The sequence below is a fragment of the Carassius gibelio genome, chromosome B21, assembly GCF_023724105.1.
Source record: "Carassius gibelio isolate Cgi1373 ecotype wild population from Czech Republic chromosome B21, carGib1.2-hapl.c, whole genome shotgun sequence".
Classification (NCBI taxonomy): Eukaryota; Metazoa; Chordata; class Actinopteri; order Cypriniformes; family Cyprinidae; genus Carassius; species Carassius gibelio.
Window position 1 is genome coordinate 18,409,654 of NC_068416.1, and position 18,874 is coordinate 18,428,527.

The following is an 18,874-nucleotide window of genomic DNA, read 5'->3' on the forward strand; positions in this document are numbered from 1 at the left end:
TTGCTCAATTCAGGGCACAAAACTTTAGAAGGGATGAAACTGAAATACAAGATTAGTTATTGACTTATATAACACTTATATTGACTTATATGACAACTATACTGAAAGAAAAAATTGAAAAGAAAAAGCAAAAACGTTTATGAGGATATGGTCAGTGTGTACTTACAACCACTTAGCTTCGACCACTATAAAATGTTTTTAAAGCCTAAATCAGGCCCTTAAAACGGATCACAGTTGTCTTTAATAAAGCTAATTTGATGTACTAGAAAACAATGTTATTGGATAAAGTGCATTAATGTGGTTGACTGACCAAATAAACACCATTTTTACCAGCTGCATGTTTTCCAAAACCCATGAACATTACACACGCTTTAGTTTGGGCAAGAAAGGCCCATTTGTGAAGGATCTCATAATATCTTGCCATCTCAATTGGATACTTTCATGGTTTCAAATCACATTTGACAAGTAATGTTGGTCTTATTCCAGTACAGATGAAAAAAAGCTGGGAAAATACACCCTTGCTTTGGTTGTATTAACTTACATTCAAATGCAGAGTATGGCTTGGTATAAGTTTGTAAATTCAGTTCTCTGTTTGCCTGAAGGGTCGGCATTGCCTGGAGTTGGCAGATGCCTGAGCTCTCTTTTTCTCTCACTCACTCGAGCTGAATTGATAAACACATGCTTCATCCCAGCCAAAGCCAAGGCAAATGTTTTACACACCTGCTGAACAGAAATTGGAAACCTCCAGAGATCGTAACAGATCCAAATCTCAGCCTGAACTGGCCCTGTGTTTAACACGTGCTGTAAGTGCACTCTGAAAACCACTATATTTAGCACTTTGGCTCTTTTATGTTAGCTGACATAAGGTTTCGGAGACCTGTTGATCGCTAATGATAGGAGAAGCACCTCTGTTACTGGAACTCCTTGGACTTGGCTCAATGTCACCACATCTAGGTCCAAAAATATGCAGCGGTGCTTCTTCCCTTGGGGCCATTAAATAGCTGTCTAAGATGCGGCCCTGTCTATAGCTGCTCTCCAAGCAACCTTTCTGCACTGAAATATTCACAGCTGCTCCTGTGGTTTGGTCAACAAGCCACAGAGTCCTTTGGGGAAAGAGTGAAGTTGTGAAGCTGTGAAGGTCACAATATATATTTCAGCTAAAACCAACAAATGGGAATTCCGTCAGTGCTGCGCTCTGAATATGTATGATGCATCTGAATTGGTTTCTCCCTGCGAGAGCCAAATGACTCTGTGGCTCTTTCATGGGTCAACAGGGGATTGCAGACTCGTACAACAGGTATTTGTATTTATCGTCCTTGTTTATTTCTTTATTGATGTCTTAATGTAATAATTTTGTAGGCTAAACTGTACTTTGTAAATTAAGCACCATTTACAAAAACGGTTGGCAATGATAAAAGAATTATGATTTTTGGTTGCTAATGGTTCCATTAAAAAATTATTTTATAAATATTTGAAATAAATACTTGGATAATTGTGAGCTAATATCAATAGGCCTAACAATTATGTTTACATTTATTCTTGCAAAAGGTGAATTTTTGTCTTGTTAGAGGCCGCATAAATACATTTGAATAATTGGCCTTATATTAAACAAACTAAAATAATAAATAAATAAACTTGGTAGTCATATCTTTCATTTATTTTTTTTATAAAATGCTATCGACAAAACGCATACTGTTGTCGTATGTGCAACCAATCAGTAACTGAGGAAAACTGAAAGAGTTTTCTCCAAAATTACTTGTTAGATTAGTTGTTTAATTCACTGAAAACAACCTAATCAGTCTTACGGCAATCGCACTGGTTGCATTGTGGTTTTAATTCAATAAAAGAACCAATTTTTTCAGCAATCATATGTGCTGCTAGTTTCTGAATCACTGAAAAGAACCCGTTCATAAGAATCATTTGTTCGGGAATCGGACATAGTCTATTTCGCGCTATACAGATTCACTCGTGAACCAATGTTGTTTCTTTTGAACTAGGCTATTGCTGGAAACTCTTAAGTATTTGGTTCTCCGTGCTAAAGTACGTTAACGAAGCGAACATCACGTGACTCAAAAACTGAAACTGGTTCTCAGACATAGTCTTGAATCCATTTCGGTGTAATTGTACATGAAAAGATGTTTACGAAACACCCTAAATGACTTCTAAACAAACACATCAATACTCTAACTTGAAACATGAGAACTGCCTGGGAGAGTCCATGAGTCAACGTCATGTTCCCTCGCGAAAGACTATGATAAAAAGGTGAGACTTCAACCCGAACCTTCAAAGTTTTTATTTGCTAATTGCTGGAACTGTGCCGAAGGTTTGAGGGGGAAAAGCGTTAGGCCTACAGTAGAGATAATCAGAATCAGCCCATAATCTACTGCCAATATTTACATACACACCACATGCCCTTCACATTGACTCTTTGAAGTGAGTGGGCTAGTAGAGCAGAGTTTGATGATTGAAAGTTGCAGGGAAAGTTGAAAATGAGGCAAAAGGGCATTGAGTGTGGATATAGATTTATATGTGGGTTTTGATAACAGCTGAAATATAAACAAAAATGAATGTTTTCAATTCAGAGTACCAGACTTTTTGGGGCACAGATGAACTCAGCTTTAAAAGAATCTCAAAGCACAGAGTTCCTTCCACGACTGATACAAGGACAATATGTGTGGCAGTGACTGAAGACCTTCCTGAATGATTTTAGAGATGAGCTCATAGTTATAGTGTGTGGTTTCAATTATGGTATTTTATCATGTAAACAGTGACTGAGAAAATCACTAAAGCTGGTCGTTTTTGAAGGTACAGAAAATGAATTAACCTTATCACCCCTTCCCTTTATAAGTACAGCAAGATCATTTGTTTTACAGATGTTTTTAACCGCTTGGAAGTGAATAAAAGAAGAAAATGAGCTTTTCTCAGCATCACAGACACAACTTCTGCAAGGTAAGGAGAAATATATTTATTTATTCATGTGTAACCGATAGAATAGCTTTTTAAAAGAAGAGCATACATGATAAAAAAAAATGTCCATTCAAAGTTTTTTTTTTTTTTTTTTTGGTCTGTTTTTCTTTAAATATTACATAAAATAAATAATTTATTCCAAAGCAGTCAGGTAAAGAATGAAGATATCAAATACAGTGGCTTTTGCATGTTAATAATGTTAGAGTTCTTTACGCTATGGTGCTAGCTTGACTAAATTCGGATGAAAGATGCGGGGTCTCCGTCTCTGCCTCTCAGCCTTGCACCTTGAGCAAGTGCTTCCGGTAAGCATAACTTTCAGTCCACTGAGTCGCAGAGTTTGAGAGTCTGTTAGAGTGTTTCGTATGAGTTAGTACAGCATAAATAACTGCATCCAAAGGTCACGCACACAAATCCACACAAGCAATACACTCTGTGAAAGGTCTCTTCAGTTCATTCTGGGAGACTGCAATGTCCGATTCCTCTCTGTAGATTTTGGTCCAACCTTTCCTTTGCTAGAAAAGGGTTTGGCTTAAAAAAAAGTCCCATATTTTCCCTGGTGCCAATAACTTAAAAACAAATATGTGACAACAATCGGACTCAGTGAAAAGAAGTTCTCTTAGTTCCTTTACATAGTGCCTTCTCCAAACTGTCCAAAAATTCAAAGTCTTTCCTCAGTGCAGTTAAATGTTCCCTTTTGGTGGGGTTGTAGCTACACAATAGGAATGGGAAGAAAGTGTGTGGCTGTGTTTTTTCTCCGGGTCTTCTTGGCTCTCATCGGCTTCCCGTTGGCCATCAGGCCCACGAACATGGGCTTCTTCCGGTTCCTCCACTCTGCCGAGGCATAGGTGTTGTACCTGTTCTCCTCTATCCTCTCTATCAGCTTGCAGTCAACACCAAAATCTTTCTGAAAGAAGAAGACATACCTGAGTCAGTTTGAGATATCATATTTGGTCATGCAGTGCAGTTTGTTGATTTATTTAAAAAGTAATGAATGCAAACCAAATCAGTATTATAGTAAAAAAAAGTATTTCATGAAATGGATATAATATTATGCCACAATGTTGTGTTATTAAATGTACAGAATATAGTTATAATATAATATAAAATGTTGACCCATTAAAAGGAATCAATCCTTACATATTAATATAAAAAAATATTAAATTTTAATTCATATCTATTTTGGAATGGAATTAATTATTATGTTATAAACTGTGTCCACTAAATGTCCTCTCATATTAACATGAACAAAACTGCTTCCACGACTTTCAGAATTTTTTTTTCATACAATTAATATAATATTGTGTATCATTTTAATTATTTTAAATACAAACTATTGTTATGAATATTTCTGTATAATATTGACACATTAAAATGATCAATCTGTACATCTGTAACTGTTTTTTATTTTGGTTTTAGAAATAATTTATATCATAGATGACCTGTCTCCACCACTATTTCCCCCTTCACTCATAGCATCATCATAAGGATGGTTTTAATTCTACATTTTACTCTTTGAAATCACACACACACACTCACACATACACACACAAAAACTAATCTTTGTATTTTCATAATATAAACTGTAGCATATGTAACTTTATTGATATTTCTCTGAGAGGACAACAGAGGCACATGCAATTGCATTTTAGGACTTTCCCCTTCCACTCTGTTGATACACTTCTGGGAAAAGTACGTCACTATTTTTGCCTGTTTCAGGTAACATTTGCCATTCATGAGAGCGGATGAATGAGAGGCGATGGGGCTGGAGAGAACTCGGAACAAAGAGCGAGCAGGGGATTGTATGGCTGGATTGTGAATGGAAGAGAACACATGCATGGAGCAGTTTTGGAGAAGAGACTACAGTGTAAGGAAGAAGGCTTTCTCGGCTTACTTTTTCAAAGATGACAGAACTCTTTTGCTCAAGCCGACTTTTGCTGGGGGATTGTTTACAGGCAATGGAGTGGAACTGTCCTTTAAAATAACCCCGGGCTTTTTAAGTGCCCCGAGACATGAGAAATAGAGCAGGCTCTCTGACATCAAAGCCTCTGAGAAGGACCCAAGGGCTGACGGATCTTTCTGGAAGCTTGTGAAGAGCTGAATTTCTATAAATAGTTTAGAAATTCTGAATGTTGTTTAACAGTTCCCGATAAGAAGGACGTCTTCGCTTGGACGGGATCACGAAACGTTATCATTATATGCTGTGGAGTCCAGTCATTAACTATAATTAAAAGAGAAATGAATAGAAAATGATGCTCACCGCCCCGTAGACCACCCCTTTCTTGTTAATTGCAAGGTAGTAATTGCTTTGAATCCCCTTGATGGCAACGATGCCCACATCCACAGACTTGATTTCGAGTGTACCTAGAAAACAAACGTAAACGTATAATTTACATAATGTCCACATTAAAACATTGGAGGTTTTAGAGTTTTCGGAATTATGCAAATACTTATTTTACATTAAACAGTGTGCACTGCTGGTTTCATATGAAACATGTAATTGCATAATGACATAGATTAAATGTAAGCCTGAAATTATAGAACAGGTAACAAATAAACATGTAAATATAGGCAAAAGCATCATAGAAATGAACTCCCTGAACTTTACCCACAATCCACCTCATAACCCCAGTGCTACAGTCAATTCTCCATCCTCCCATGCAGGAGTACTTATGTTCAAAAGTGCTCATTTATGACATGAAAAGTCATATTTTGCTCTTTGTTGGAGTTTTTAGAGCTGAAAGGCATGCTGGCAGAGGTTTGTAGTCATTAGTGATTCAAGTTGTGGTAACCATTACTGTTTTGCCTTTTAAAAGGCAATTATGTAAACCCATAAAGCCATCACGCTTTAGATGGGATTAGTCCCAGACCAAAGCATGTCCTAGTAGCAAACAGGGCTATATGATCCTATGTTGTTTGTGTATGGGGTTAAAAGAGCTTTTGCCTGCAGCTTCTGGCCTTTGATGAACACGAGCAGTTCAGTTAACCTCGCTGCTTAAGTGAATTCAGTGCTTTTATCTGCAACTATTCAACAACACATCAAAACCGTAAAAAAACAAGCTTCTAAAGCAAGTGAGCAGCTTACAAATCTGCTGAAAAGACCAGCATCAGCCTCCTCACTAGTTTAGGGTGATAAGTGCTGGTCTAGCTGGTGATGTATGGAATTACATTTGGTTCAATAAAACTGAACATAACTTTTTCAGAAACTATCAACAATATGCCATTACAAAAGAAGAAAAACGCAATGAAAATAAAAAATAATGAACCCAGTCACACAAATTTAACAGGCTCTTCAAATATGCTTCATTCTTTGTTAGTTTTTCAAAGATTTGTTTTCGTGGATTCTGAATGCATTGACACAGATTTTGCTTATGGTTCGCAGTTTTTTGTTTGGTGTTTTTGACACAAACCTCTCATGGGGGCGGGGTTAACAGTGATGTACTCTGACTGGATAGTGAGCTTTTGATGGACAGGTGCTCTCTGACCGGGAAGTACAGATGCCACTCAGTGGCGCCCATATTGGAAAGCCCTCGCTGTGATTTGTATTACTAAATATGTAAATAATATTTTACCTTTGATCGTCTCAGTCTGTAAAGATGAGCTTTTGTCCTTCAAGGCAGCTTGAAGTAAGCTTGTGTTACTGAATGACAATAATAACCTGCAACAAACTGTAGCACACTGTAACATGAAAAACTTATCGATGTTATTGGTTACTTCCGTAACACAAGCCTTCTTCAACCCCACGAGAGGTTTGTGTCAAAACACCAAACGAAAAACTGCAAAGCACAAGCAAAATCTGTGGCAATGCATTCAGAATCCACAACAAGTGAAAACAAATCTTTGAAACACATCAACAAAGAATGAAATTTGAAGAGCTTGTTAAATTTGTGCGACGGAGTTCATTTTTTTCATCTTCATTGTGTTTTTCTTCTTTTGTAATGGCATATTTTTTATAGTTTCTGAAAAAGTTGCGTTCAGTTTTATAAAGTTAGGTTCATTTTTATTGAACCAAATGTAATTCCATAGTGATGCAACACAGTTATGCCGATTGATTTAGGAAGTCATGCTGGTTAAGTTATTAACATTGACTTAATGACAGCTAAACAAAATGTCCAGTAACATATCCCACATGTTGCTTTTGTATGGTCTTAAATTCTGATCACAGAAAATATATACATTCACATTTTTTATGCTTTGTGTTCTGAGTTATGGTTAGAGTTTTGTGATGCAAAGGAATAAAACCCACACCTGTGGATCAGGAGCGCAAGCGCTGCTACAACAGGAGGATTTAGTGGATCTGAAGGCAGTTACTCCACATGGGCTCAGGTTGCAATCACCAAGAGAAGATGTAAGGAGACCTAGTCTTCCCTTGCCTCAGGTTCATGAGCAAGAGTGACAGAATAAAAGATGGGGGCTCAGAGATGGGATCACAGACTTGGTAGGATTAAGGGGGAATAATCCATGATCAAAAAGTAATAGAGTGGACAAAAGCAATGGAACGGCTACCCAAAATGGCACAAGGGCATATACATTTTGACCAGAAATCCCAAACACTTATCATGCAGTTGCACCTTTTCCTATGCGAGTGATATCATGTCATATGTGCAAACTACAAGTCATGTCTACAGAAAATTTGGTAGCTGCTCTTTAAAACGTGCTATGACAAAATAAAGCCTGAATCGTCTGGCAGAAAGCACCTGTTTACTTTCGGCTATTTGATGTGGTCTGTCAAACCAAAACACGCTGGAGTCTTTCTTTCTTTTTTATGACTCCCTCACGAGTCCCAGGAGTGTTTCTCCTGTCTGCATTGAAGCTGAAATGCAGGTCTGCAACAAAAGGCTGGATTTACAAAACCAAAACATCTCGGAGGCATCTAAGCAACAGGTCTCTCTGCATGCTTTCTTCTTCCACATCATAAACATTTAAGATCGGCCCCTCTTTCATTTCAGATTTCTGCCAAATACCAGTTATTTAATGTGAGATTTGACCTAAAAACTCAGAGAATTGTTTTAAGCCCAGTGTCTGAAGTGCAGTAAGCTCTAAAGAACATATTACATCAACATCAACATTCTGAAGACATTACCAAGAACAACAGCTGTGCGTGCAACAAGTCTGTTACGGTTTTATTTGGCTCATTAAAATGCGTATGCGCAGTCATGAAAGGGTTAAACCTCAACAAACCTCTACAGTAGTGGTTCTCAAACTTAATCAGTGACTGCAGAACACCTAACACCTCAAGTCTGAGACAAACCCCAATAACACGAAAACAATTACTTGCAGTTGTGAACAGCATACAATTTGCCAAGGCAACATTTCTAACTTTTATTGAAGCTTTAAATCTAATATTTATATTTTATTTGAATTCAGCTTTTTTTAATCTATTATTTATATTATTTGTATTTTTATTATAAACTTTATTTAAAAAAAAAAATCAAATAATGAAGGGCTTCTGCTACTACGTACTACGTACTATTACTTGATGGTTATTAGTTACAAGCTATGTATTTTTTTATTCTTTATTTATTATTTTATGTCAGTCAATCAACTCACAGGCCTTATTTTTTATATTTTATATATGTATTATTTATTTTATATTATCAGCCAGAAAATCTCACCTGGCCACTTGAAATCTCTCACACAGCACAGTTTGAGGATGGCTGCTCTACAGACAGCTAAGTCTTGACTCATAAGAGCGTGATTACTTTTAAACAGTTTTCCTGGCAGACCCAATGTTTTGTTACATCTATATCTCGGCGCTGGGGTATTCTGACAAACATGATTTCACTGCGTGCATTATTCAAAGCACTAGCCAAGGCATTCTCTTAAAAAAAAGAGAGATAATTTTCTTCTTTTTTTTTGCAGTGCAACCTAATCCTCCAAGTATTCTTGTTTTACTCCACGTTAGGGCTCGGATTACTAAAACTCAAAAGCCTTAGCTTTTTAACAAGCCCATCCCCACCCAACCCAAACCCTACCTGTGAGCGGCCATGTGTCTGTGACATTACACTGCCCATGGCCCAACGGTGGTCCAGAGTGCCCCATCATAGCCTGGCGTGATCTTCCCTCAGTAGACTAGGCTCTTGCTCCAGGCTCTGTAGGTGGCCGCCCCCCTTCCCGCTTAATAGCGTTCAATGCTTTTTTGGCAGGGTGACAGAACTCAGGTTATCGCATCTTGTGGTAATTACAAAAAAAACCCACAGCCTCGTGCAACCTGCATCACCACCAAAGCCTGCGAGAGAGTGAGAGACCCCCATCCCCTTCAAACGTGTTTGAAAACAACAATTTTTATCAGGCAGATGTACTTTTTCCTAACAGCGTTCCGACTGGATCGTTTCCAGACGTCAAAATAATAATCTTACGTGCACTCGGGAACCCTCAACTGCTTGTCAGCTTTCCACACCAGTGCAAAGACTGAAAAAGTCAAGTCAAATATTACACCAGGGTACTTAATTGTCCTGGGAACATCGGACCGCCACGTCTCTGACACACACGTCTTTTCAATGAACCCCCTGCCTACAGGACCATAAAGGGAAAAGGGTCCCCATTAAAAGGCATCTTTGCTGCTGACCCGTCAATGGCTTCTGATGACAGTGACTTGGACCTTTGATCTGGGCTCCACGGGCCCCTGGCTCCTGGGCACAGGGAGATCAGTGGACAGGTCTGGGGGGCCAGTCTCATTATCCCATTCTAGCTCTGCTGAGATACACTGCAGAAAAAATAGTTTTTCAAGGAAATGTTCTTGATTTAAGAATGTTCCTAAATTTTTCTTAAAAACAAGATTTTTTTTTTTTTTTTTTTTTTGCAGTGTAAAGCAACTTTGGAAGAACTCAGACTAGAAGGACTGTTAAAAGTGTTTGTAAGCAGCCCTTTGCTTATTGTTTGTTGTCGGATTGTATGGAGAAATGCAACATTTTTATGTTAAAGCTACAAAAACAGTTCAGATGATGATAACCCGATGCTCTTGATCATGTACAAACAAAATCCATGAGGATTTTTTTTTTTTTAATTAGCCTTTCAAAATGGTTTACAGAAAGCATATGTGGCCTCTGTAGACAGACTCAGAATAACAGCTATACTTTTTTCAGAGCGGTGTTAAAAGCTTGGTGAAGAATGATGATTTTTCTTAAAACAATTTTGTTCATTTTTTCAGCACCTCATAAACAGGCTTTCTTTACTGATTTTCCTACTGAAATCTGCTAATAGAGCACGATGCAAACTCACTGGTAAAGAGAGTTATGCAATCTGTTCTCCCTCACATCCACCAGTTTATCTTCTGATATCTTACAGTAACTTCCCTTGCACATCTGCCTCTAAATATCTGTCTTTAGGGGCCTAGATCCACATCCTTTGCCAAAACATAATGACCAGCCTGCTAAACCAAGCACACACTACGAGGTGCGAGAGTAGGAAGAAAAAGTCAAATGTTGCATTTTTGTATTACAATTGTAACAAAGTCTTCAACTGTGCACACGAGAAACAGTAACTCTTTAAATGTGTGCATGCAGTATTCAGTCTTGTACTGTGCTTGGCCTAAAGAAAAACAAATGATTGTGTTTAAAAAGCTAAAAGGGACACATGATTTAAGGCCAGAGACTTGCCCTATGGATGATGTGTATTTAAATACATGATAACATTACGGTTCTCAGGGGCATATGGTTCAAATGTGCATGTCTTTAGTCTGAGCTTAAAACACAAGAACCAGCTCTATTTCATATTACGTAATGCATCCTCGGACAGTAGTGAAAACAGTAGTGCTGTTCTCCCGCTATAAATCTGTTCAAATGTGACTCATTGAAACAGCACATAAAGAAGAGAAAGTTAGAAAATGAGTATGCTACAATTCTTCTTTCTCTCTTCCAGTTGCTAGGCTCCATACTCAGAGCCCCTATATAATGGGCTGTCTTGAGATTTACCATACATAAACACATATTTTGTTTCACAGCAGAAAAAAAAAAAAGTTTTTGGAACAACATGAGGGTAAACGATGACAGAATTTTAATTTGTGGATGAATCATTATCCCTAAACTCCTCACATATGTCATGTTATTTCAGACCATCAGAGCATGTTGAGTATCATGTTTTTGTTTGACTAACTGTTCAGGCATTTGTTAACCACCCTGCTCACTGTCAGAGGACTGAAGATTTTGTGCTCAGCTAATTTTTGATGACAGACAGATTTCCTCAGTGTTAGCATTGCCTGGGCAATGAAACCACTGAAACACTTTGCGCACATCCAACCATGCATGCATCATCCCAAACACATAACATAACATAACATACCCAAACATCCAGACAACCTTCTGTGGTGGCAAACAGTTTCCAACCTCCTCCTAAATGTCAGAGAGAACACCAATCCTAATGGGAACCAATGCAAGACCACTCAAACTTCCTGTCACTTTGACAGGCCAGATGCATCTCTCTGCACACTGGTCCTCATCTCTCTTCAATGCTTTGATTCGCCAACCGCCGCCATCTGTTCGAGCACACATCGCTTAGGAATTCCCCTTGGAGCTTATGAGAAGATGTGTTTGAGGAAAGCTTCACCATGCTCTTCTTTGTCCAGAATTGTAGCATATCAAACACTTAACAGATTTCTAGGACACTGAAAGACCTTGCAAAGTCGTTTCCCCAGTCTTTGCTGTTCAATGGCTTAAAAAACATGCGTTTGTAGATATCACAGTTATCGTAACTAAACTCCCTGTACCTGGCTTCTTACTCCGTAAACTGCTCGATGATCACCTAAAAGCTTATAGTTTCCTGAAAACAGTTCCAAAACAATTGTCGTCTCACTGGTTTGTGGGCAAGTGTGCTTTTAGTCACTGTCTGTTGGCAATTAGACAGACCACAGCAGAAAATAGACAGTGCTGTTTCTCCCCAGAACATCTCATGGCACAAATGGTGCTCTGCTTTAGGTAATGGGGTCAGAGGTTAGGCATACATCTGGTCGTTCACTCCTCCAAGTTGAACTTTCAGAAGGGAAAAGCTGGATGTATTAACTAGATGAAGATGTTGAGCTGCTACTATAAAATATTCACATGTTGTGGGTATATCAGTTTTTAAAACATGGCCCTTTACCTCATTTTACATGTTAAAATGATAAAATACAAATTATGGCACGCACATTTTTAAAATCATACTATTTAAGCATGAAGTGCTAAAAACAACTTTCACAATAACTCATACATAATAGTTGTAGATCAGTGTGAGCATCTGTGTTAAAACATATTAGCTATTAAAATAAATGAGACACTATTTTTAATAAAATATTTAGAACATAAATTACCGTTCAAAAGTTCGGTGTCTGGAAGATGTTATAATGTTTTTGAAAGAAGTTTCTTATCTCCTCACTAAGGCTGCATTTTTAAATCATAAACACTATTATAAATAACTATTTTAACATATTTTAAAATGTAATTTATTCTAGTTATGGCAAAGCCAAATTTTCAGAAGCCATTACTCCAGTCTTCAGCATCACGTGACTCTTCAGAATGAATTTAATTGAATTATTGTACAGGTAGATTGAACAAACATAATAGAATAATGGACAGCTTATAAGTAAACATGTCAAAGCTAACAGCATGTTGCATTTTTGAGGGCCGTGTATCTTGTAGTGATCCTTAAAATGTCTTGTGAAAAGCTGCTTTATTATTTATGAATCTGACAGGAGAAAGTCTATGAGGATGAGCACAAACACTTCTGAGGAGTGCCATCCATGTGGCCAGGGCCAGCAACATGTCATTTAAATTCATTCACACCAGTGAGTCATTTTACATTTGAGCTGTAAAGCAGGAGGCAACTGAATAAACCAATGTTATGATGAACATGCTGTCATGCAGATTATTCATCGGTGATCAGATATCATATGGAAATTATCACTAACTAGTAAGGCTGCACAATAAATCACTGTTTCAAAATGTTTTGTTTTCAACATGCTTTTTTGCAGTGGTTGGGCACAATGACCAATCACAGACATGTTTACTATGCACATGAATGCCACAAAGGCGTTTAATGCGTCTATAGGCCTATCAGTGAGTAGTGAGGGAGAATACTTCACTTCGGTTCATGGTGGCACCAAAATGAGTCAAAAGCATTGTGGGCCATATCATTTTTTTGTTGTTAGAACTTGCAAGATGCAATTTGTAAATAAAATATTGCATAATTGTCTATATAAATAATAATAATAATATTTATACATGTAAATAATTTAATGTTAAATTAATAATATAATCTTCAAATAGAAGGGACATGATTTTGTCATAATCATACGCATACTAACTAGAATTAGTGGATTATTTTCCATTTTGCCTCAGCAGACATGCCGAGAGCTGCTCGCAGTGATCTTGTTATTGTTCCTGATGAAAGATTTAATGTCACACCAGGCCAGCAAGCTGTGTCCTTCCATGCTAGTTTCTGAGAAACACTTGACAGGATAGGCTTGGTCATCTTTCCTTCTCATTAAAATAGCAAAACAAAAGTTTTATAAAAGGTAAACCGACAGAAGCTGATGGAACACAGAAGGAAAAACAAGTTAATGAACATTAACATTCATTCAGCAAACAAAAGCAAGGGTTTGTTTGCTATATAATTGATAAGGTTCAGCCTAATGCATACAAAAAAACTAAACACCTGAAATAAACAGAGTCATTTATATTCTCCGATGAAGAAAGTGTGCCACTCTGACCAAAGCTAATGGAGTTTGGCCTGGAAACACCTCATTAGACCAGCAATAATCTGTATTCTTAATTGAGCCCTATTAGATTAAACTGACCCCAAATGGAGCGAGAGACGTATAATGAATGCTGGCCTGACCCTTGTTTGATCTGCTGCCCAAGAGCTGACACAATGATTGGAAAGACCCCTGCACTTTAGACCTTACGATTCAACCAGTAGTTGAACTCTGATCGGACAAATCCCCTCAATCAAAGCTGTCAAAGACTAATGATCCTCATTAACAATTTCCTCCGGCCATGCCAACAGCAGAGGTTTTGCGCTTGTGACGATACTGACTTTTTCATCAGCGCCATGTGATAAACACAAAACAATTGCGCAGAAGAATGAAAAGGCAAACAAGGAAACAGGAAAAGAAAGATTGAACTCCGGCCGGTCCGTTCGAGAGCTTTTAGATCACAGTGAGCTTGTTGTTAGGCTCGCTCAATACACCGAGGACAGCTCCGAGTTCCAGCATGAGGTGCCGTTTCCAAAAATGTCTTGGGGGAGACACAATGTGACAAAAGTGATACTGAGCTGATGGATTCTGAAAGGAAATCAAACAATATGGGTGGGATAGGATTTCAAGCAGCACATAGACAGGTCTTTTGTGGACTTGAAAACTAAAGAAGGCTCGACTTGAGAACTCAAACATGGACAAAGAGACTCTCTGACTGGGAGTTTGAATCTGGGAAATGTAACAATCTATCATACTTAGGCTCTCTGCAAATATTTTTCCACATCAAATATGCAAAACAAATATTGGCCCTCTCATAAAATACGGGCTTTTGATTTACTGCATGTGTTTACGGGGGTGTAAATGTACATTTTGCATCAAGGTATGACATTTTATATGTGCATTGCTGGTAAATAGGCTACATTAATGTCTCATTAAAATAAAATGTAATTTCTTCTACTTTATGCCCTTCCAAAAGTATATCCTGTAACTCATCCAAAACAGAAAAACTACTGACCTTAAGTAAATCTGACTGTTAATTTCAATATAATGCAAAGTGTGCTTTGCATAAACAATAAATGTGGAATTTAAAAATATATTTATAAAAATTGTGTTTGATGGCTCGGATATTTTCCCTCTTGATAAAATTCAGCTCTATTCAAACACAGGGCCTTCAAACACAAAGATAATTGTTGACATGACGTCAGTCTATATACAATAACACGCCATGCTGTTCATGGGAATATTCTTTTTGTTAACTCAAGAGAAATATTATACCGCAAAAGGGACTGGTTCCTTTTAAGATGCCAGTGGCTCCAACTGGAGTAAAATCTTTTGAGGATGTTTTGATGTTTCAAGTACATGATGATACATAACATAGCAAGCCACTAATTTCTGCCCTTTTTACGGGCATTTGCGGCAACAACAATGGTCTCTGATTACAGAATAAATCAAGCAAACACACTTGTTGTAAACGCAGCACACTAACATTTCACCGTGCTGCTGTTTTAAAGCAAGGGACACAGGGAACACTGCTGCTACCTTGTGGGCACCAGAGGCCCTTCGAATTCAATTATAGTGCCTGCAAAAAAAGCAGGGAAAGCGGACGGATGGCAGATGTCCAGTCTGTTTTAGAAAAATTATCCATTCACCAACAAGTGTTTCCCCATTGCTATGCCTCCTGCAGACATTTCAGATATATCAGCACTGAAACGAGAAGTGAATCCCCACTGTAACTCAGTGCATCTGCCCGGAACATTATTAGCAGTATGCTTCATTCCTAAGGGTCAATGTGGGAGCTAACAAGGACAGTGCATTTTTTTTTACATGTGGTAAGCGAGTGGTGGGAATCTTTTAACATGTACAGAGTTCACTGGCATACGGAAAAGTACAAAAACATGGCATATGATTTGTAGATTTTGTCATTTTTAACAGACATGATAGATATAAATGTATACTTGTTTTCTATTTAAATTGCATTTTAAAAAAGCTAGAGCATTAATAAATATAAATGTAAAATTCAATGTCTAAAACACTGGACCTAACAGTGTCCAGCTTTCTGGACAAACTCTTTGAAGGAAGTTGAAAGCCTTCCAAAACTCTTCAAGCCTGGTCTTGGATTTATTAAGAGACTTTCTGCGCAACACATTTAAGAGGCAGTTTGGCTAATTGAAATACCCACAGCCATGTCTTGCGAAGTTCCAGCACACCATAGTCTAAAAAAGCAGAGCAGCATGCACATGGGACACATATGTCAAAGCCTTTTTTATTAGCGGCAATGTGTGTGCAACCTACTAACGAAAAAGTGCAGAAGGAAATTTGGGAGTGTGGTGACCAGGTGCTTCGAGCTCCCTGCCGGGTGTCTGGACATGCCACAAAGTGTAAAGTTAAAATTCTTCTGATTATTTATGAATGAACACGATAACACATTCAACAGAAAAAAGAACCACCTGTCATGTGCCTGAAATTAATGAAATATAAAAGTAAGCCATTTGTTGTAGCGACTAGGGAGTTATGACAGCAGTAATAAAAATAACTGATGGACTGTGTGATGTTCAGAAGTAACTTCCTACAATTTGCACATTTTACAGAAAAGAAAGGCTCCCCTAGTAATTTCAAATTGGTTTCAGGAAACCTGCTATGAATAAATCTGCACTCTGAAACCTAAGGACCAACATTAGAGCTGACTACCTCAAAGCCCGACTTCACACACAGCAGCTCGTGCTCACCAACATCAGGTAAGGTTTATACTATCTGCTGGATGTTTGACTGCAAAATCAAAGGAGGCAGGAAATAAGCAGTGCCGTTTCTTCTATGGGACCCGCATGTGAAAGGAAAGAGGGGAAAAGGGCATTACTCACTGTACGGATCGTCCTTGCTTTTGGTGCCGTTGACTTCTCCATTCTTATCGATCCTGAGAAAGAACTTCTGGTAGGAGAAGAGTTTCCTCTTGCGCACGTCCCCCGTGAGGTGGTTGTAGCTGCGCACATGCCGCCCGACCACGGCAGACAATGAGGAGTTGGTGCCCCTCGGGGCACGTACGACTCTGTGGGTGTCATGGCAGGCCACAGGCAGAGCTAAACACAGGAGCAGGAGCAGCAGCGGCAGGGAAAGGCAGGACAGACGGAACCAGGCTGAGGCACCCTTAGTCACTTTCCATTTGCACATTGTCCTGGAGCTCGGAAGACTGGGAAGAGCCTCACAGAAAGGTACATGCTGAAGAGCTGGCCGGGAGAAAGGGTGATACCAGGAGGTGAAGCCCAGTGACGCGTCCGTGGCGGTAGTGTCTGCTTGCGCTGCTCAGGCTGGATCCGGATCTCTTCGTGTCCAGAAGGAATGTGTCAACATCCATAACTCAAAAAACCTCCTCAGGGAACCGCTTCACCTCCTCCTGCTCTCCCACGTACAATCCACTGAAGAACCCCCTGTTCTGTTGGACTGGGGGGAACGAGGACAGCAAGAGGCAAAGAAAATGTTCTAGAGAAGAATGGCGAAACGACCCGAATGCAACAGGCCAGCGAATCTGTTCTCGATGAAATGAGGGGAATCCACAGTAGGAAAAAAAACCTGTAATCCCTGCTGTGTCCAGCTCTCTCAGTGTCCCTCTGATTAAAAGTGGGTTTCCTTTCTGCTCACCACTGAAGTGCTGAGAGGATCCTGAGGTGGAGCAGACTGAGCTCTGACACTCCTCTCACCTTATTTATTTGGTTCAGGGCCCCAGATGTAATCTCTTTAGCTAATAGGGAGACTATGAAAAGCAGTCGGCTTTGAAGATCCGTGTGTGCGTGTGCAAGTTTTGCTTGCATGTGTGCGTCAGAATGAGAGGCAACGAGGGGCATTTTTCCTCGCCCCTCTCCTATCTGTCTCACTCTGTTTTTCCCAATTGCCTCACCCACTCTCAGTGTCTCCCTCTCTCTCACTGCCCCTCCCACCCTGTTCCCTCCCATCTGGGCTGGGAGCCCCATGCTTCGACCCGTACAGGTCTCCTCCGGCTAACTGCTTCACCCCCCCCCCCCCCCCCCCCCAGTGGCATGTGAGCCTTATCAGGGACACCTGGATCTGATTGCCGCTTTTCCCCTCATTTACCGCCGTCCTCATCAGTCTTCTGTCTTACAGTAGGAATAACAAGACTCAGATGCACCTGAACTGTTTGTACCTTCAATACACATTCGGAATCAGTTTATAGCAGCCTAATTAAGTCTTATAGCCATAAAACTACATTTAATGGGCATTTACAACAACGAAAAGAGACATCAGTGCTGTCGTGGGATAGAGCTCACCCTGAAAACAATCTCGATCTCGAGACTGGTTTGTGTGTTGTTTAATTTCCTCTTCATATTATCCAACAGAATCCGTATCTCCGCTTTTCTCCTCTTGTTTGACATCCCTCTCTGTTTTTCAGTGGAAAAATCGAGCCAAATTCAACATCTGCCAAGTAAATATCATTCATATCATATTTGGGCACATCTTCAGTCCTGAATTCCAACCTGTAGTGCAGCCGAGAGCCAAGACAGTTAATACTTTAAACAAGGTGTGAGAAGCACATTTCTGGAATTATGTGAGGGGGTGTCTTAAAGGAAAACATTTATTTATTGAAATTCTCAGGTGATCTTGCGTAACCATTTCATGACAGACTTACCCTATGTCAAAAGAGCTGTTGGAGTCGCGAAGAAGCGAGGAAGTCGAACACTAACCAGGGGAGACGTTTACTCATTATGGGTGGGGGGAAGGGCTACAAAAGAAGAGGGAAAAGAAACATGTGTTAGTGCAAATAAACCTGTGCCCAAGGCATTTGAATGCATTCATAAAACAATATTATTTTCTGTTAATATAATTTGTAGGAAATGTCTTAAAAGCTTTGTTAACAAACATTTCCAATGTGCTCAATTGAAACAATTGCTCTTTTGCCCATTTCATTTATAGTTTACTTAGTATCTCACAATTGTTTTGGCACAAAACATTGCTTGGCAAATCACTGTTATTATATTCTATAGCACAACGTTCAAAGTACTATTTCTAACATTTTCATCATTGCAAAGATGTGGGATGCTGTGTCTGGGGTTAAAACACAACTTCGCTGGCACTGGTTCCCTCTAGTGAGACAAACTTAAACAACAGGAGAACACCCGAAACCCTAGACTAATCCTCTCAAAAGCTCATGTCTGAAGATGAATGGCGGTTTTCAATCTAAGGTGTTTTTCCACTCCCCATAACCCTCATGAGCTCTATCTACCCCAGTGCCGGTCT

General features: G+C 39.1%; 1 protein-coding gene across 1 annotated transcript; it reads right to left on the minus strand.

The window, feature by feature from the left end:
* Positions 1-2,948: 2,948 nt before the first annotated feature.
* On the minus strand, positions 2,949-17,533 carry LOC127986685 (fibroblast growth factor 10-like). The gene is made up of 3 exons (XM_052589019.1): positions 16,489-17,533; positions 5,225-5,328; positions 2,949-3,871 (listed from the first exon to the last, which is right to left on the minus strand). The coding sequence occupies exons 1-3, from the start codon at positions 16,793-16,795 to the stop codon at positions 3,677-3,679; spliced, it is 606 nt and encodes a 201-aa protein (XP_052444979.1). The 5' UTR covers positions 16,796-17,533; the 3' UTR covers positions 2,949-3,676.
* Between the last annotated feature and the right edge of the window lie 1,341 nt (positions 17,534-18,874).